At 39.0% G+C, this 21,817-nt stretch overlaps 1 protein-coding gene across 5 annotated transcripts in view; it reads right to left on the bottom strand.

Annotated features, from left to right (window-relative positions):
• The window catches only part of AUTS2 (activator of transcription and developmental regulator AUTS2), a 761,884-nt gene that overhangs the window by 397,603 nt on the left and 342,464 nt on the right, over window positions 1-21,817 (bottom strand). For all 5 annotated transcript variants that reach the window (XM_080562699.1, XM_080562702.1, XM_080562701.1 and 2 more), the window contains exon 4: window positions 19,710-19,745. In XM_080562699.1, the coding sequence (XP_080418825.1) occupies window positions 19,710-19,745 (36 nt within the window). The remainder of the gene's footprint in view (window positions 1-19,709; window positions 19,746-21,817) is intronic.

Raw genomic sequence — 21,817 nt, 5'->3', positions numbered from 1 at the left:
AAGTCACTGAGAATTAGACACGTAGAGATGAAACAAAGAATTTGCGTAGGCCTCAATATGCTTTAAGTAAGGTCTAATATAAAAAGATGTGTGGGTCTGAAGTACAGTAGCCTTTTAGATATTTCAAACACTGGAGTTTAACAGAATGAAAATGTGCCATGGTAGTGTTATTCCTAGAAAACACACATACCGGCCTATTTGTACGCCGCTGTGAATAAACAGTTGACATTCTCTGCATTCACTCTGAAATGCTTACATAAAAATTTGTTTGTGACATAAATAATCTAGTAGTGTAAATTCCCAAATGTGACAACTTCTGCAGTACTGATGCCTAATATTTTCAAATAGAATCAAGTACAATTAATCTTCTCATATAACAAATAGAAAGAAATCGATGGCAGAGTGTGTTAGTGGTTATCAGAAACAAGTGCAGTTTCCACATTTCACATAAAAATGGGTAGATGATACTAGCAGAAAGATTATACGGAAAACCAGTCAGAAGACATGGAAGCATTTTTCTATTTTTAATGCAAATACACAGGAAAATATCACTCCAGCTATATTGCTAAGTATGCAGTACTGATGCTGCTGAACAGAAACACCCTGTTGAAACGTTTGACAGCAAAAAATCTTGAAATGGGCTTCATTTTTTCTAGTTCTAGTTTTACTGAATCTCAAAAACATTAATCATCTACCAGAATATTGTGATTCCATCCATTCCCAGAAGGATCTAATATTCTATCTACTCTGTGTAGAGCACTGGCCCTTCAGTCTTAATTACGGAGTACAGGACTCCTATAATGAAAATAAATGCATGTTGTAATTACCATGACATGATTCTCAATCAATTATTGCCACAAAATGAAAATAGCGTGTTGTCTCTGAGGTCAAATAATGTTTTTTAGAGAGCCCCACTATGGAAAGCTGTACTTATGTCCCTAATGCAATATATCCCACGTAGTTCTATCAAAATGAACAAACCTGCTTACAAAGTTGTGCAGGGTTGACTTCTCATCTGCTGGCATTTTATTGTTGTTGCTTTATTTTAAGTAACCTCTCACATGTGCAGGATCCTCCAGAAGAATGAAAGGCAGAATAGCTGCTGAGACTTTAATTCAGCAGATCACCAATACCACAAAGGCACTGTACCTCCTTAGGAAAATAAACTGCCATGACCACATACAACTGCAGTAACAAAGATGATTTGGAGATGTGTTCAGGTGGCTGTGACTAAACAACTGCCAACTCGCTTTGGTCTGTTCAACATGAAAAGTCTGTCATATGGACTGACCAGCTTAAATTTGCAAGCAGACAAGATTAACACAGATTAACTATTTATACATGTAAGTTACCAGGTCTGCACATAAAAGTGCAGATCTTCCAAGTTGGTGAAAATAATCAAAAAAGTGTTTTCGTTTTCCAGTAGCAAAAAAGTTTCAAATCAAAATAAATGCTTAATTCATACGGAAATGTGAAATCCATGGGATTAGACTCAGCAGTATTATATCAGGAATGCAAAAATTGTGTTTCAGTATTGATTAATGCCAGCAAGGCTTGAATTTGCATGTAATTTACAATCACTTCCTTCAATAAATGCCTTCATTTAGTATTATTATGAGTTTGGCATGACAAGATTATTACAAATCACTCTCTATCAGGAAGAATCAGTAAGAAACACGCCATTTATTGGGAAAAACTGCAACAGACATGATTGGGTGAGAAGGTATAAACTTGGTTTATGTAGAGAGTGCTGTACATTACTCAAGTGTACTGGTGTCACATGCAGACTGGGAAAATTATTAGTTCTGCTTCGATTGTGTTCACAACATGCTACATTCAAGCACATGGAAAATATAGTCTCTTCTCTCAAGGAGACTGCAGTCTAAATAGATTCTCTTGTACTGGGCAAAGGATAAAGCCAGGCGAGCACTGGACAGCACTAAAGGGAGGTCAGGCAGCAGTGTATGAGCCAGCCAGCTTTGAAAATAGCATTAAGCTTCACAAGCCAGGCTGTCAAGAAAGGGACTAAGAGCTCTGATTTGCATGCAATGATAGATTAAAATCAGACAGCCGAAGTAGTTACCATCCCTACACCATCTACTCCATTCCCCTGATGGCAGTTGTCATCCCGCCACAGCAGAGACAGCTGAATGGCTCATGAAGCAGCTCCTGGAGTGCTCAAGTTTTCAGCTTGGAGTATTATGTCTCCAGTTTGAGTTTAACTTAATATGCTTTAGAAGCCATTCATTCATCTGCCTTGCAGAGGAGGTAATCTCCATCACAAGGGCAGGACAGACAGCTTGAGGGCCGTAACCTCTTCAGCTGTTTTTTGCCTTTAATTTGCCACAGCTTGCAAGTCAGGGACCTCAGGCAGGACCTAAGTCATATGGCTGTATTTTGACAAAGCACTTAGGACCAATGAAATCTGTATAACAACTGGTGATTAAAGGCAAGCAGGTGCCTAAACACTTAGTCGGATTGAGATCATTTAACTTAGACGAGGATGCTGAACTTGCCTTTAACAGCTCAGTTGCTGAAATTCATCCATCAGGTGAATATAGTGCCGTCTGTACCAGTCTGCATATTAATTTTTAAGGTTTACTTGTGCAATTTTAGATTCTCATACTAAAATGCTATTTTGAATGAAAAACTTTAACAACAAATATTGCAAAGATCAGAGAATTCCACTAAACAGGACAGCACTGTAAATGCAACATAAATCAGAAGAGGATGTGTAATTCTTCTGGCCTTTATCATCTACACTGAATTTGCAAATTGTAGATCATGACAGATACACAAACATTTTCTCATTTCGAAAGAAGCCCATGCAAGTACCACATGCTGTGAAATATTATCTTTAGGGAGTTGTTTTGATAAAAACAAATGGCCAATCCTAAAGATTAATGCTTCATGTGATGTATTCAGGTTATTAATCCCACCTTCTTTCCATTGGCCCCAGTAGTGAATGGTTTCTGCAAAACTGCATGGAGCCAGATGGTTAACTATTGGAAATCTATACTAAAAAGATTAATGTTACCCCATGACAGGGATCAGTCATTTGTAGAGATTTCCTAATACAAACGGTGAGATTTGTTATTCTGACCGGCTGGATGAGCCATACTCTGAGGAGAACCTAATTAGTTCTCAAAGATTTTCAAAACACTGGGGCCCAGCTGCTGAGCTGCAGTTCAACATGTGAAGAAAATTACACAGACAGGTATACCAGGAACACCAAAATCTAGACAGACGGGCATCAGTAACTGCTCTTCAAGCTGCCTTTGAATTGTTCAAACTAACGTGGTATGTGGAAAGACGTCGGTACCCTGGATGAGTTAAGGACTTACAAGTAGCCACTGGAAAAACTCCAGTGCCAGTCAAGGTGATTAAATATCACAGTCTTGGGTGCCATCACTCTTTTGACAGAAGAGTTATGCATAGCCACGGTCTGAACGCCTACCTACACAGATCAGTCTCAACAACAGCCCACTCGAATGTGCAGTAACAAGTTCCAACCATCTTCCTATCATGCTTTTATGTGTAAACTAAACATACTGCAAGGAAGATGAGTATGAAAGAAAACTGTGTTGTACACAGAAGTTGCTAAGTGCAAACATTACTTACTGAATTTCACAGTAGCCCTTTTTCCAGATGGATGAAAGAACTGATATGTCCAAGGCCACTGTAATTTCCAAACCACTTAGATTAAACCCCACTGTATTCAGGAAAGCAGTGAAGCACATGCTTTAAAGTGAAGCACACACTTAAATCCCATTGACTTCAGTTATGCATGTGTACTTACACGCTCTCCTGAACAGAATGGATGTAAGCATGTGTTTAAACTTGAACCTGTGCTTTGTTGAGATGAGACTGTGAAGAGAGGAGAGTGAAATTTAAACTGATGTGAGAAACACCACTTTTATCACTAAGCAACAAGGCCTTTCCATCAGCGCAGAACACATCTAGGTGCTTTGGGGAAAAAAAAATCTACATACAAGTGCTTTTCTTTTCCCTCACAATGGAATGAGAAGTGAAAAAAGCAAAAGAAAAGCCATTAAAATTGAATGTTTTTATACAAACCATACAAATGCTCAATTCATCAATATGAAAACACTGACAATCTTGAGACTGAGGCCAGGACAGATGTTAACTTTATAAACAGCTGTTGCAGTTGAACACATTGCAAACTCCCCACTGGTTGTTATTGCTCCCTTGTCAGAGGTTACCACATGTACAGCACAGCCAGCAGAAGAGACTGTGTGAGTACACCTTCATTTAACACAGACAAAATCAATGACATTAGCTTTAAAAAGCAGAAGTCTGCAGTTATGATTAAAACTATTCAAAGCTGACTGATGAAGTAGCTGCAGGAGTATCTCATGGTCCAGGCAGGAACATTCAGATAGAGAGTAACTACAGCTGACATAGCTAAAGGATGTCTTCACGATTTATATTTTATATACTCTCTATATTTATTTACATATTTTATATACATAAACTATATGTTTATATAAGTATGTACTTTATATACTTCATATTCCATACTCAATAGTAATATGTCATGACTTTATAAAATTAGCATCTGACAAATCAGACCAGTTCAAAAAATGGAATGTCACAAGAAGAATTACATTTATTTGGTTCATTTTTTGGCATAAAGAAAGGTCAGATGTAATGGGCTAGGCTGAGAAACAAATTTAAGAGCGCATGAGAACATCAGTTTTGCTATATATAAACTCCCAGAGTAAAACAAACAAACAAAAGAAACCATCACCAACAAAAAAGAAATTGTACTTTCCTAGGGGGTTATATAGAAAAATATGACTCGTATGTCAGTCCTTAATCTACTGACTATGTTACTATTTCCTAAATAAGACAGGCCACATCATCAGCTGGAGAAACCTGACACAGCTCTGGTGAAGCTGATGGAATTAGACTGGGCAACACAAAACCTGAAACTCTGGTCCTACACTTGTACAGTTTTTCTTTTGAATCCCATACCCTTCTGCATTCTTTAACACAATGACTAATGGCTATGGACAGTAACTCTGAAATAGCTTCTGATTTTTAAGATCAGAATAACCCATCTTTTCTACTCCAGTGGTTTACTTTTTCATCTCACACTTCAAATTTAACTTCAGTTATGAGCAATGAGACAAAGGAAAATATACAAATATAGAATCTAATGGGAGAAACTCTCAGCTTCTTATTGAGATCTTTCCACAGAACCAAAACAGAAATCATTCTGGTACTATACAGAAATTTAAACCAATAGGTTCTGCACTTCATCCCCAAATTCTCTCCCCTGTAATCCTCTATCAACTATACCATATGCATGATTCATGATGCAGGAAAACACTTTCTTCCAGTGTATATGCAAAAGTTTCATGAAACAAAGTGTGATCAGCTTAAATTAAATCAAGTCACCTTAATTCAGAGAAGTATGAACTTTAAAAATAGGTACTTATTAAGAAACTGAATTTCTAAGTGGCATCCCTCTTGGTGGTATAAATATCCAACATTGAATAAATCAAGAGAGCATCTTGGAGAAAATATTGAAATAGCACACAATTTGATACCACTGCAAAAAAGCAATCAAAGCAGAGTATGGCAATAAATTAATAATAAAAAGTTATATATCTGAACCAGACTAAAAGTAATTTTGTAAGTCAGCAGTAAAAAGTTAAATAAACACTAATTTAACATATTTTAGATGCAGCAGTCAATGGATGAAATATTTTATGGCTTTTACAGCTATATGAACACAGTCAGCTGACACGCAAATTGAAAAGAAAAAAGACGTGAAAACCACATCCCTGGTTCAGGCCCCAAGTATTGCAGAAAGCATAGCAGAGAAATAGACATCAGGGAAGCTTTTTTTAAGGGAAAACTGCAAAAGGGAGTTTTGATGCAATGACCTCTAGATAATGGTTGCGACCTATGTTTACCATGCTATCTTTCTGTGTGCTTTTAGGCAGCACAATTGTCCTTTAAATAGGGAACAGGCATTTCATGTTCCTCTGGGGTATACACAGAAAGGACATGATTCGTTCCTCCAAAGAGGTATCCTCTATCAGAAGCATGTATTTCCAGGCAACATGGAATGAGGGAGAGAAAGCTGAGAGGAACAGAACAGGGCAGCAGTGGAAGTTCTGGAGATCACCACTTCTCAAAAACCCCGACTTTCAATTGTTCACATACATATTCAGTGACATCAGGCGGAGGACCCCATTCACGAAGGTTCCTGGAGAGAACCTAGAAACTTTAGAGAACTAGGCTACCAATATTAAAAGACTACCATGATTAATTTTGTATTTAAAATTACACACGCAAGTGAGCTGATGACAGCATGAGCATCATAGCTATCCCATGTGCTGTCTGAAGCTTTCTTTTTAAAAGTCACGGCAGGAATGAAGTCCCTTCAAACCTACCTTCAGGTAAACAGTAAAGAGGACTTAGTTATTATCACTTCAGGCATTTGGACTGAAGCTAGGCAAGAAAAAGGACTTCACGATTGAGCTCAGAAATGAATGAAGAGCAAATTTGCAGTGGGTTTATAAAAATTAGACAGTGATAGCAAAGCAGAGGGAGGAAGAAAAACACTGGGAACTGAACAATAAAACTGAAAGCAAGAAGCAACGACTAATGACTACACAACCAACAAAATTAATGAACTTAGGCTTTTGCTCTGAAAGGTACTTAAGCAAGTGCCTGTTGTATAAGCCAATCTCACTGAGTTCCTTACGCCTAAAAGCCGATGCAGAACCGATAAAACTGTTACCAGATCAACGCAACAACAGCATTCTCCAAAACCTTCCTTTAAATAAATGAATGTAGACATTTGGACATGGATGGTTTTCTAGTGAAATACAATAAAAAGTCTACTGATTCAATTGGAAGAAAGTTCTCTGAACCCGTGAAACAGTCTGTGAGAAAGAACAAGGCTGCCAAATGGCCTCTTGATACTAATTCATAATGATGTTGTCCTTTTATTTACTGTTTCTACACCACAGATAACTGAAGTAAACAGTATATACTCCGTAGACAAATAATAATAATAATCTGCAAATTACTGGGATACACTGGGCAAACAAATGATGCTAGGAACGAATGAGGAATAAGAATCACTGGGAATCACAAGGTAGGGGCATGAACAGAGACTGAGTTTCTTCTCTTTCGTCAGGGTCAAGAAGTGCTTCTACCATAGAAGAAAACAGTGGCATCAGGTGTGCTGCGTGACTACCTCAGAGGGCCTTCAAGGAAGACATTCTGCTATTGACATCATTTGCAGGTTTTATATATATATATTAAAACCACATTAAATTTGCATCCACTTAGATGGGGAAAAGCATGGCATATGAAGGAAGAGAGGGCTGAATTAATATTCATAACCAACATACTAGAAAAATGAGGAGGAGTTTGGAAAGGCAAGGAGAGAGAGCCATCAGAGAGACCTCCTGCATAACGAGCTTAGCTCTCAAGCAAGAATTGCAATGTCCTTCCCCATCTACACTAAATATCACCCTGCTCTGAACAGCTTTTGGATTCTCCACTCCAGGGCACTCCAGGGAGGAAACTGTTTTGGCTGAAGTTCGGCAGGAGCAGGTGGCATTCACCAGCTGCAAGTAATTTTGCTCTTGTTGGCATCACAGCAGTTCTTGGACTTCTCACAGTTTGTGTTCAGTGGGGAACAGGGAATGGGGAGGGAGCAAACAAGTCCTTGGTGGTGTTTAACTGCATCCCAGGTTTCACGGCTGGCTCTTCCAAGCTGGCAACTCTAAGCAGACAGCAGAAGACACAGTGCTTTCAGAAGGTGTCTGCTTGGATTTGCCAGCATGGGGTTCAGGTTTGCTTGTGCTTTTCCATTCTCTGCTGTAAAAGCACATCGCCTCTGACACAGCTGCCACTTCAAGGTGGAAACAATCCTGCGAGCCAGATGTTGCTATTGCGGGGGAGGCAGGAAGAGAGAAGAAGAGGGTGGCTTATCACCAAGTGTAAGTGATCTGTCTGCAGATGGACTAGCTAGCATCGGAGCCCTTCAGAGAGCCCCAAAACACATTCCTTCTCCCAGCGTCTGTGCTGCCAGTTCTCCAGCTTATGTGCATGCACGTCTGTACAGAAATACAGGGGGCTGCAGTTCGAAAATTTCTAGAGTTACTGCTATACTATGCTGTGTGAAAGCACAGTAGTACAAATAACTTCAATTAATACCTCTAATGATGTATTTCATTATAGAAAAGAAAGTGGAATCTGGATACCTTAAGGTGTGGTAGTTCCATTAAACTGTTTGTCTGAATTTAGTGATTTCCATCTTCAGAAGCCATCTAAGAAACAAAAAGATAAGCACTGGAGTGGGGGAAGAAGTGGTAATTCTCTTCTGCATTTTTCTTCTGTGCAAAAAAACACAAAACACAGCAGAGGGAAATGGAATTTCCAAGAGCATCTATTCTAGGGAAATTTCTGAAGTGTTCTAAAAATCTTAAACCTCTCTCTTTTCTTCCTACCTCTTCTTTCAACTGTGCAGCATGAAAACCCTTCCATCTGGCTTTAAGAATGATTCCTTGAAACTGCACCATATTCCTCTTGCATTCATTGACATGCCCAACAATCCAGCCCTTCATTGGAAAGGCTTCTTTCGCTTCCAAATGGCACAGTGTCATCATGTGCTATAGCGATGCCACTCCAAACATGAACTGCACTCTCTGAACCAGCTTGGCACACACATGCAGGGCAGAATAGTCATTTTTTTCCTCCAAGCTTGTCTTTCATCACCATCCCTGACAGACACATCCTCCTTGGCAAAGGTTAGCACTTTGCTAATGAAGTTAGCTCATGATCTTTTATTATAGCTGGTGTCTATTCTGCTGTTTAACAACAATCTCTTTTCATCTGCAAAGGTGGACCAAACAGTCAACGCTATTAAAAAGTTTTATTACCATAACAGCTAGAAATCTGCACAATCTACCACAAACCCACTACACAAACGCACATCTCTGTGCTGAAGAGCACTGTTATACAGGCCACTGCATAAACAGCTGAAGCACTCAAAATACTCACATAAATTACTTTCTCCTCATTCACAAGCAAGTGACTATCACATTTTTTCCTAGTAATTCTACAGCGATGCTACATAATATGGCCAACTGCAGCTTTTATATGCCAACCATGAGTTCGTACCAAAAGCATATCCAGTAATGCAAAGAGATCTCTTGGAAAACCCTCCAGCACTGCAGTGAACAGTTGCCATCTTCCAGCAAAGCTAGACAGCAAGCTTGGTAGTGAAAGCTGCACTGATCTGATTGCACGAGTCGAAGGAGTACTCATCATGACGCAAGATGGTTTGGAACACTAGCATTTGCTATTTGGAATGGTGGATGTGGCACCCACATCCCTCTGTGAGAGGGAGAGTTCAGAACATCAAATGAGATGAGATGAGATTTCGGGAGGTGAATAAGCTCTTTTGGCTGAACGCACATTAACCCTCAGGTGTAGTGAAGAAGAAAACAATTGGTATGATTTTTTTAAAAAACAGATTCGCCAGTATTAAAGAAAAAGCTGTCAAAGACCTTCACTTCCTAATGATCTGAGAGCAGCAATAGCCTAATAATGTTTTCCTATGGACAAAGCACCTCAAAATATTTGTAACAAACCATTACGGCATGCATCACAACTTTACAAGCCTTCATCTAATTACTTCCACCGAAACAAACACACAAATCTTCCAGCTCCCCTCTGCCACACACACAGACTCTCCGGGCACCAAGCCTTCAGCAACCTTTCTCTGATGGACACTTTTTTTTCAGGAAATGACACGGTGACATAGGTAAAAGGTGATTTAGATAGACTGCTGTGTCACAAATTGTCAGGATCTGATTTAAAGACCTTGCCTTTGTCAAGAAAGACAGTTGGGTGTCTGCTTTAAAGAAGTACTGGGAATATTTTCATCAAAGGTTTGAATTGAAAAACAGTGGGAGGTAAATATCTGAGATGTTGCCAAGAAAGACCGCTATATCCGTGCAATTACCATTAACAGGGGACAGCACTGGTTCAATGAAGTAATTCAATCTGGTGTCCTACATTTTATCAGACAGCAATTTTGAGTTCTGACATAAAAGGCTGAGAAAGAGGATTGGACTCTATTCTGGGAAATTTAGCCTTAAATTCTTGCAATCAGGAGATGTGTTCTCTGCTTTAGGTACCATCCTACTATCCCTCCAAGTGACTCAAAAGAAGAATATACTAATATTCACTATAACACTAGGCACTCACATAGGAACAATTCTTACTTTGGGTAAGTTTCAGAACTGAGCGCACGCAGTAGTAGGGCAGTGATTTCCCTACTTAAGCTATACCAGCATTTCATTTCTTCTAAGTTTAGTGGGAAGAAAAAAAATCTGTTGTTTAAAAGGTGAAATAGTAAGGTGTAGCCTGAATTAGTAAATGTGCTTTTCCAAAATACAAGAAATAGGGAGAGAGAGTATTTTTTCAGAAAATGGCAAAATGAAAAGATTCAGGAAGTTCGCATCAAAATAATACCATCACGTGGCTTCTCCTCATCATTAATCCAGCCATATATATATACACCTACTTTCTTAGGGGCTTTTGCACTGTCTTCCTCCAGAGTAATCTTTTCAGTTAGCCAAGTGACAGTAGTGGCGATTTCTGAGGTCACCAAGTTTGCGCAGTAGCTTTGAGTTTCATCTCTGCGAAGCAGACACAAACAGCACACAGCTCCTGTGCTCAGCAGCAGGACGAATTTTGGTGCCATCTCAGCACAGCACTCAACATTTTGGTGTTCCCAGCACAGCACTGACCCAAAACCCACTTTTCAGGGAAGTCACCAGATTTTGTCGTTTTAAATCCTTCTTATTGCAGTATTTTTGCCATGATCTCTTCTTTTTGCACGAGTGTGTTATTTTATAAATTCTCTAGTTAGATAATGCAGAAATCTTGCAAAATCTTCCATAACTCTTCAATTTTTCTTAAATGAACGTGGGATAAAATATGCATTTTATATTTTCTTAACTAGAATTGCACCACAAACAGTAACATCAGCAGATAATATGCATCAGAAACAGTCCAGTGTTGCTCTTTCTACTTGCATTACAAAAAGAATTCCACCAGGACTCTCATGTCTTCAGTTAATGAGCAAACTGGCTCTTGTTTTGTGCAGAACCTGGACGACAACCTCTACACAAGCTGTTCAAAAGCTACCAAACCAGGACTATCAACGAAGCACCCTACACTCATGGACTATGTACCTCTTTCCTTTTCATGAAATGATATAGAAACCCCTCTAGAGACCCAACACTATCATTCCTCCAAAAATATTAAATATACAATGCATTCCTTCAATGCTACTGAACATTCTCCTTAATGATATGAAACTGAGACCCTTGGAAGATGGAGGCTTTGTATATGACAGCTTAACTGCTTGCAATCAAACTAATTTGCAGTACGATGACCTGAAATGAGTTTAAAAGCACCATAATGCATGTTTAGCAATCAGTGTAGCAATTCTTTACTATTCAGATTCACATTTGTAATTTGTGTCACATGTTATAGGAAAAAGAAAGAGGGGGAACACAAAATAATAGTTCTTTTGTTTTGCAAGAGACGATGAGCAAAAAATATACTTATTCTAGGCCAATGGCAAAAAGTAATAAAGATGAGCTACATGTAACATGGGCATTAGAGACCAAATCTAGACTGACAGCAATTCTTAGTCTTTCTGCTCCTTATGTAGTTCTTATAATCTCCAGAAGTGGAAATTAAAAAATAAAAATTTGCTTATAAAGGATCATGATGATAATTTTATAAATTGATTTTTGTTGAATATTGTCTAAAATGATTAAGGTAGTTCATCTAAGTGTCAACAAAAATACATACTGAATATGCCCCAAGGTTTTTGAACTGCAAATGATGCTTCTTGCCAACCACTTGCAACACTCATCTCTCTTCTGCTGCTGACAAAAGTTAGAGACCCTTCTGGCAAATAATGCAGATTTTCAGATCACCTCTTCAAATACATAAAATTCCTAATTTCCTTCTTTTCTTACTGCCTTCCTTTCCCTAAGCCACCTCCATTCATCACATTTGTTATTCTTGGGCAAATGACTGGACTCCAATGAGGTAAGTGGTGAACCATACAAAGAAGCAGAAGGAAAAAGGGCTAAAAAGTCCTAGGTGTTTGGTGAAGAAATAGGAAAGCACTACATGTAACACCATGCCACAAAAAAAGCCACAGGAACTACACACAAAAGGGCACCACTGAGACAAAGATATTACATAAATAGGAAAGATTTAGTTGTACAAAAAAAAAAAAAAAAAAAAGCTCAATTCTAACAACTAAAGCAGGAATGGGCAAGGAGGAAGGCCACCCAAGACAGCCAAGAAGCACACTCTAGCGCAGCATTACTCTATTGGAACTAGTATCTCCTTGGGGTCATCATCTCCTGAATCACCAAAAGTATCTGGGGGTCTGTCCTAAAGGAATTAATCATTGCATTGCCCCGAGAATGAAACTCAGTCATTCAGTAATGAGAGAGTAAACCTGAAAGATCAAAAATCTTCTCTCAGTTCTGCTTAGTTGGGTAAGAAACTACTGCTGTAGCTTGCTTTCCCCTTTTGTTTTAGATTTGGACATCAGTTCACCCAACTCAAAGAAGAACTGTAAGGATTAACATTTGTAAATGCAAAACATCATATTCAAATAGAAGGCCTGCAAAAATAACTCAGACCAACATCTATGTTCAGAACAGGTCTGATGAGAGACCTGTCTTGACTAAATTCCAGCCCAGGTAACTTATTTTGCTTGCCCAAACAATCCTCAAATACTGACTTAAACACATTTCTTTTAACCTCTAGAAAAATATAGGGTTTTGTTCTCCAAAAACAGTTGTTGTGCTCCAGCTACTCTCATCATGATTAGCGGGTTGCTGGAAATGCACATATGCCTGCTTTTGCTGTTCTTCTTGCTTTGATGGTCATACTGTTAGTAAACTCTTTAATGAGCCTCAGTTGTCCCTAGGAACAACATTGCATTTTATAAATGCTAAAATTAATAGACCTGGGGTAGGTTTTATTACAAGCAATGTTTTTATTTGGCAATGATGATGCCTCCCTTACAGCAGCATTTTCAATGGCTCCTGGAAACAAAAGACAACACCTAACATATTTCAGATAAAGAAACACCAGGGTTTCCTGGTCTCGCTGCTCTGCTGAGGTCTGCAAGTACTAATAGGTAATGACCACCCACAGAGAGATTTATACTGGGAACCTTGTCCACCCTTCCTGAATTTACTGTCTGAAGATTCTTAACTTCTCTTGTCAGTTTCCTTCCTCCAAAGAACAGGCACATGGAGATTTTTAGAGCGAAGCTAAAATAGATTTCAGCATACCCTCTGCAATAATAGTTGGTAAAACTAATTACAGTGAGAAAATTGGAGATCATTCATTACCCTACTAAGCAAATTAGGATTTGTTAACAATGATTTATAGTGCCAAATACAGGATAACAAGGATTGTCTTTTCAACTGAATTCACAGAGGACATGACAGTTTATTAAGTGTGGTGCATCCAAACAGCCTAGTGTTGTAGTGCTTTTGTAGACCTCGCAGTATTTAAGAGGTATAAACACTTTTACATAAGCAAAATACATTTAAATGTTTGCCTTCTAAAATCAAGCACTAGAGGTAACCAAGTAACTTAACCTACCTGAAAAAAACACTTTTATTTAGCAACATCACTGAGTACATGAAGAAGCAAATTATTATATCCTATATCACAACAGCCAGCTGATTTTTTCAGTCTATTCCACATGATGCTTTTTATCTGAGCTGCTTGCTCCTTTCCTGTGGAAACTAATGGGTCTTACTGCAATCTAATGTTGAGTCTTTCAACACACTCCCACCTGAAAAGTGTCAACATCACCACCAATTCTACCACTTCCAAAAACCAGAGCACCGGTAGAGACTCTACTTAGCATTGCTGCCAGGGCATATAGACCAGGCAAGGAAGGAAAATCTACTGGTTTAAGGGCTGTACTTGAGAATGAGAGCCCAGAGCATGTGCTGGTACAACTGATTCCACGTTTCTTCTGTAGGTTATATCTTAGGTGAAAATCAGTCCTACTGCACAGTGAAATAGCTGGCCTTGTCTAGGCCAGATACTTGTTCCCCATCGTCCCTATCCTCATACTGCTGGTGCTCCACTTACTCGCCTTGGGATGAGTTTTTAGAGCTCCGAGTAACACAACGCAACACTGCACAACACAGCATCCCAGCAGCGTGCTGTAACTTCGCAGACATCTGCTGAACTGAACCCACTCAGGGCCAAATCGGATAGCGCAATTGATTAACTAGAGCCTTTGGGAATATGCTCATAGTTTATGTTTGTCTGAGTCACCGGCCCATGTGCAAATCATATTTTTCTTTTTTAATTCCTTATTTTTAAGGAGCAGTAAGACTGTTATCTGGTAAAAAAGTGTCACTGGAGCATCCTTCTCCCTTCCAACCTCCCAGACTTGTTTCTGTCACCAGCTTATTACCAAATTCTAACCCATTTTGAAAATCCACAAACTCTATGCTTTTTTTTTTTTTTTGGGGGGGGGGGGGTAAACTGCTAACCAACATTCCCCTCCCCACCCCCTTAACCAACCAACTGAACGAAACCACAAAACCTTCAGAAACTGCCACAAAGACGTGAGAAGCAGACCAATCAAAGAAACAGAAACAAGTTGCCAGGAACTAAAAATAAACCTAACTATCTTGGGAAATGGATTTATCATTTAAAAATAAAATGCGAAGTTATTTAGGTTTTGATTTCTGTTCTATGTTGGAAACCAATAAACCACCTGTATCCTTTAATGTGAGTTTGGCTGGGTGGGAGATACAGAAAGAAAACTAGCAAAAAACAATTTCCATAGTCAGATAAACAAAAAGTTTTTAACTACTACTCAAATTCGAATTGTATTCTAAAACATCTCTCTCAACCTTTTAAAATCATAGACAGCTAAACAATATTAAAAATTCAAATAAATTAAGTTCAAGTAACTTTTTAAAGCTAGAAAGTTTTTTTCTAAATACTTTCTAATTAACTTAAGTGACTTCTTAATGAGACATAATGTACCTGATCTACCTTTGACGATAGACAATGATAATTTGCAATGCAAAAAGAATCAAAGACAACTGGGAGATGTTCCAGGAAGTATACAGTTATAATTGTTAGGGCACACCAATATTAACAGCATGTCCAAATGTTTCATTTTTACATGCGGCAATCATAAACTGGACCACAGGAAACAATGTCAGGCCAGTGCAAAAGGCTTAGAATATTAGGTCTGATTTTTAACTTTGTCTGTTCTTTCCTCACTATTGATTTAATAATATGTAAAAAGGACAGGAAAGTGTCCACTCTGACAATGAGTGGCAAGTCAGGTGAAACAGATTCCAGCAACAGTGAAAATGGCTTTTCAACAAAATCTAGGGAACATTTTAGCACTTGTGAATGAAGTGGAAGATAGGTTGCTCCTAACTGAAGAAAACATGGAGAGGTACTTACAAGTTCTCAACAACTTTGCATCATTAGCACTCATTCAGTGGTTACTCACACATGTCCCACTTTGCTGAAAGCACCTAATTAGAAAGCCTGTTTAATCAACGGCAGTTCTGATCCTACCAGTTAGGCTGAAACACTTAATGGAGATTCCCAACACTCCCTATTGACTGCAGAGTGAAGGTAGGTTGTCAAAGCTGGCAGTGTGAATGCCCTCCCCAGAGCATGCAAGTTTTTCCTCTACCGTTTATTTTTCATGAAGCTAACACAGAGGAAACACAAACATAAGAATCCAGTCTCCATCTTCCCAATTCAAAAACTTACCTAGTCAGAGCATAACACTAGGTAAGTGTTTAGCCTTCCTCACTGCTACTGGAAGTGCATAATGAATTTCTAGGATAGAACAATCATACAGATAATAGAAAAATGATTTTGTATTACTGGGAAGCATCAGGTTTATAAACATTTCCTTAAACACTCAGTGATCTCAGGAGGCTCTCTATAAAATGAAAGGATCCAAAAATCATTTTTGCTTTGCTGTGACATGCACAGCATCCATACACACTGCAGACACATGACTCTCCATCAAACCCTAGTGCCTCGCATAAGCATAGTTCGTAAAGGAGATTCCAAGTCTGACAAGAATTATTTGCATTTTGTACATGCTAGGTAACATGCTCCAAATATACAAGCCCTTCATTCTTACCAACTACTGGGGGAGAAAAGCCTGCCTCCCCCAGTGAACACATTTTCCCCTTTCTGCCCACAGTACACACGATTATGTACAGAACAGGGTGGATACACTGTTGGTTGCTCACCAATTACATCTCTCCTACTGTAATTACACTAAGGTAACTCCTGCTTACATGAATGAAAGCAAAATCAGCAAATTCAAGTATTAGATTTAAGCATTCCACCTCCCTTCCTCCCCCCCCCCAATAAAAAAGGAACTAGCTCTGAAGCTTCACATCTTATTGTTGTGACTAGTTCATGTTTTTGTTTCATATAAACAATTCTTATTCCTTGTGCAAAAATTTCCATGTAAAGCCGCTGTTTTTCTAATAATGCTGCAAAGCAACAGGACAAATTTGACACGAAGGATACTTACTACTCCAAAGTCAATGAGCAACTAATAGAGAAGTACAACTCCTGGTTCATTCAAGCTTTAAAAAAGAAACACACAAATAACAGAAAAGATAGCGATACTTCATTAATACAAGACACATTTGCTTCTGCCGCCAACGTTGGCTATAGGTTTCATGATAAATACATCATCTCAGTCTGCTTCCCTAAGTAGTAATTAGAGTACCCTCTTTATAGAAAAGATGATTTTCCCCAGCAGAGAACACAAAGGCATGTGCTGCTGGAGAGGTACTTCTATCAAGAAGCCAGTGCTCCTGGAGAAGGGAGACTGAGAAGGGTAAAAGCAGTAATGAACTCTGATGATTAAAGTACAGATCTAGGCAGAAGGAAAAGATTCCATTAATACTTGGATTTAAACAGCAAATATTGGCTACTATTCATATCTCAGTATTCATTCATTTCAGAATAAAACCTGCCTCCACCTGTGTTTCTGCTTGCTGTAGTAGATGTTCTTGGACAGTGAATCTGGTGCCAGTCCATTTTAACTTACCTGGCTACCTGTGTTTCCTGTGGCGCGCTACAGTATGTGATATTCTGTAGTCCAAAGTACAACATATATTGATCAGTAATTTCCACAGGCAAAAGCTTTATTGTTGTCTATTTAGCTAAAAACTATTGCTGTTTCAATTGAAACCAATGGCCCTTGTTTTGATGTTCTGGGTTAGCACTAAACACAAAAACTAAGTCTTCTCTAGTTGAAAGCTTTGAAAAAAAGACAATTCAAGCGCATATTCTTTTGCACTTTGATAATACAATAATTACTTTTATCAGAAACACATGCTAAGTGGATCATTCTGGAGCATTTTTCTCATTGTCTGGTACCACAAAACACATCTGGGTTTTATTTGTCCCATGTAAGTTAATAAGGGTATGGACTTTTTTAAAACAATAAGCAAGATAATCCTAAAAACAACTTTTCAGAATAAGAAGAGGAAGGAAAAAAATCTCAAGTTTTATCCAAAACTGGGTACGTGTAAAAGTGGCTTTATTGAAGGACTTTTTTGATTATTAGGCTATTAGTGAAGAAGGAAAAAGGAAGTTAAAGAAATCCTCTTCCAGTGACTATACGTAAGAAAGTGTATCGCATTAATGGAACCTAATAAGGGATGTCTCCCCCACCTACTCAGATCCAAATCAGGACAATTTAAGTGCCAATATATTGGCACAAGAAGATGTTAAGCTTCTTCTTGTTACTGAATTCCTAACTTGGTAGGAATTGGAAACTTTCAGGCTTTTTGCTGGAGCATAGGGGATGTTGACACCTTCCAGATTTTCACTTTACTGGACCAACCCACAGACAGTATGGTGCAAGGAACAGCAGATGGCTTTTCTTCTGTTACCTCTGCTTCCTAAATATGAATCTAAACATTGTTCTTAAAACATGCATATTCAGCTCCCGCTATAAGGAGAAAAAGATTTATTTATATACGGTAAAGCCTTTCATCCCATATTATATTTGTCCCATTCCAGAGCATCTCTGTATATGTTCATATGATTTGAATTTCAAGCGCCCAGACAAAGGAAAGCAATTTGCTCTTAAGCACAGAGTTTTAGTTTTAATCTTAATGCAAGATACATGTTGAGCCATTTGATATTCTTCCTCCCTTCATACCCTTCCTCTTAAAAATACGCACAACACAAAACAGGGAAAGCGCTGACAAAAAAGAAACCATTTTTTTTTCCTGTTTCACAGCTTACCTTACCTTACACTGATATGGGCTTTGGTCTAATTAGAAAAACTAGCACAAGTCTTTTTCACTCAGTAATGCTCCCTTCACACCTTACCACTGGCAGGAGAAGGAATATATAGTCTGTGCTGAAGTCCAGGGTAAATCCAGCAGGACATGGCATTTCTCCACGTATTAAGCAATTTCTGTGCTTGCATTTTACACTTTACATGTGAGGTCACACATTACTCAGTTTAATCCCATATCTTTTTTATAGGATCACAGACCTACGAAAAAAGACTAAACTTCACCATGTACTAACAGAAGACAATTATGTTCTGGGAATCTGACAAGAGAGCAACAAAGTTTTTTCATCATGTAATTGAATACTACATAGTTTTCTTTTCCCCAGAGTTTGATGAAAAGATAAAAGCAGTCTTCGATTATACTATTAACTATACAGAACAATGCTACAGAAAAAGTCTTGCTGCATTTTACTCACCTGTTTGTGGACATACATAATCTGTTTCTCCTACAGATATTATGGAGGCAAAAAAGACATGCTTGGAGAACACAGTGTAAGTTACAAGTTTCAGGGAGTATGAGCGATTTAAATACAAATCTTGGAGGAAAATAAGGAGTGCACTAGATTGGCTGCAAAATATTTCTTACTCACAAACTTATCTGCAAGTAGAACGCATATTGATAAATGTGAGAATAAACACATAGAAATGTATAAATACAGACTGTTAATCAATAAAGGGACATGCAAATAAATAACAAAAAGAGACAGATCAATTATTAATCCAGTTAGGGACCGATCCCCTTCTCACAATGTAAAATGTAAATCTAGCATAAATACAACTACAGCTGTGCATTCCTAGATCACCTGCGATGCATGGGGCTTTTAACCAACAGGTAGGAAACACTGTGTCATATTCTCTGGACTGTGGTACACGGGAGATGAGACAAGACTGCCATAATGGGCTCTTTAAAGTCTACGAATCAATGAGAATTGGTATAAAGGGAAATCAAGATCCTACCATCTCAGATTAGAGAGCTGATAAGACCATGGTTCATTTTATTTGCTATAATTGTGTAAATTAAAATCTGTTGGAATTTATGTAGTAACTAATAACACCTGATTAGTTCAGGAAAACATTGATCACCATGTCTGCAGCATTACTTATAATGTATTCATGGAGGAAGACATAGAAAAAGATAAGTTAACCTATTGGGCAGACAGAGATTGGTTATTTATGCTTGTTTCCATATAATAAGGCACTTTCGTTTCAGAAGTAATGCTATGCTGTTCAGAGACACGTGTTAAAGTTGAGATACACTTACAAAGTAGCCTGTTCCCAAGCTGGAAGGAGCTGAGCTCTGCAATAAAACACAAAGACAAAGTGGAAAATCAGTGATGGTTTTTAACACGTTCCAATCCACATAGCTCATTACCAGCCCCTTCCAAGCTTTTCATCACTACATCACAGCACCAATGTGCTGCCCCTTGTCATCTGCTACTGAAACAAACACGGTGTTGCTTAATTTTTCCCTTTACATCTCTCAACGACTCTGAGATGGTAACGTGCTATTTACTGAATTCCAAGCTTCTGCGGTGGACGTAATTGCCAATTTATTTGACAGGCAGCTGGGTAATGAATTAATGATGGCATTTCGCCCTGCACTGAGACTAAACAGACACTCATCAACCAGCCTCCCTGACATGCTGACATTCAATGCCCTGGACTCCAGCTACTCAGCTTTGTGGCCACAAAGGGGCAGGCGGGAGGGGGAAAAGAAAAAAAACATAGACTGACTTCAAAACAAAAAGCCCGGTGGGTTTGGATGACTTTTTCAGTGTATGACCTGTTTGCCAATTTATTCCCGAAAGGCCCTGGTTAGTACACACATAGTGCTTTTCTAAAATGAGACATTTTGTAAACATAATTAGTAGTCTGAAATGTAAAGAACGCGTGGGCACAGAGAAGCCGCTTCAGTCAATGTACCATTTCCTGGAGAACACAGCCACTACGATTTCCCATTTGGATGTCCACATTGTTTGACAAACCAAGGGTTTAAAAATAAAAGAAAAAAACAAACAACAGAAACCTACAGTGTGAAAAAGATTTCAAAACTCAAAACCATAAAAATAATTAAAACTAATATTGCTACCTCAGAAAATAATCAAAAGGTTTAAATGCTTAAAAAAATACGCATCATGCTATTCATTTTAAGTGGGACATGCTATTCATTTTAAGTGGGACATGATCACAACCTCCACATTCACAGGAATTAAGGAGATAAAGGGTTTTGTTTCATTAGTTTTTCATCTAAGCAATGGGGATTACGCAGCAGGTTCTCTTAGAGCCACGGTGAGAGACCTAAACATCTCAGGCCTAATCCAGGTCACTGGCTGTTACGTTAAAGGGCGAACAGCTCCCGGTGCTACGGCCCTAGCACTTGAAACACTTCAAGCCAGGCCAGTCAATGGACGAGGAAGCAGAACGCAGGGGATAATTCTCTGGTGAGCAGTAGGAAGCCCAGATGACCAGCCTTTAACCCCTACAGCCCCGTTTGTGTGTCTGTTCCTTACCACGGCCGTGCTTTCAGTACCAACAGAGCTCTGTGAGTACCAGGAGCCGCACAGGGGCCCCAACCAGCCTTGGCAAGCTGCTGGAAGATGCCCAACTGGCACACTATCGCAGGGAGCCCCAGCAGCACATTCTCTCTACTTCTGATCACTGAGTGAAGCACTGACACAAAAGAAAATAACCCCCCCAAAGGGGCTTACTCTTTCTTTTTACTGAATTCTGCGTAGCAGAAATAGATGGTGCCAAGAAATTTAAAATTAACAGCCATATTCATTGCAAATAATCAGAATATTACTGTGTGTTCACCAAAGCACTACTAAAAAGAGAGGTTTAGAGAGGTTATGTACGTATGGGGAAAGGCCTTCTGCTTTAAGCCATTAAAAATTAAAGACTTAGTAAGAGGAAATCATCTTGGAAGCCTTAAGGGTCCCAACATCACAGTACCAACAAACTCTGCTGGGACAGCTTATATGAACAAACAAAACTGCTATGGAAATTTGGAATGTATGTGGTTCCTGCCCCTTAATCTCTATCCCATACTCTGCAGCTCCAGAAGGACTCAAGACCTGCAGTTCACAGCTTTGGTTGCAGGAGCACAAGGGGAGCTGTACAGACAACCGGAGTTCTGAGTCCTTCTGGCCCCACTCCTGCCCCTCTGGGGCCTCCAGCTCCCTCTGCCAACACCACTGGCAGCAAGATGCGCCTGGTCCCATTGACAATGTCCCCAGAAGCTCCTCATCATCATCATCAACGTGCAGCTGGGAACAGCCGGGTGACCACCACAGCCTCAGTCATCACACAGCTAGAAAGTGCCCCTCGTGGGCCACGTACGGTGTTTCGTGAGACCCCGATGCCTGCAAC

The sequence above is a fragment of the Anser brachyrhynchus genome, assembly GCF_964034855.1.
Source record: "Anser brachyrhynchus genome assembly, chromosome: 20".
Taxonomy (NCBI): domain Eukaryota; kingdom Metazoa; phylum Chordata; class Aves; order Anseriformes; family Anatidae; genus Anser; species Anser brachyrhynchus.
This window is presented reverse-complemented; position numbering and strand designations above follow the sequence as displayed.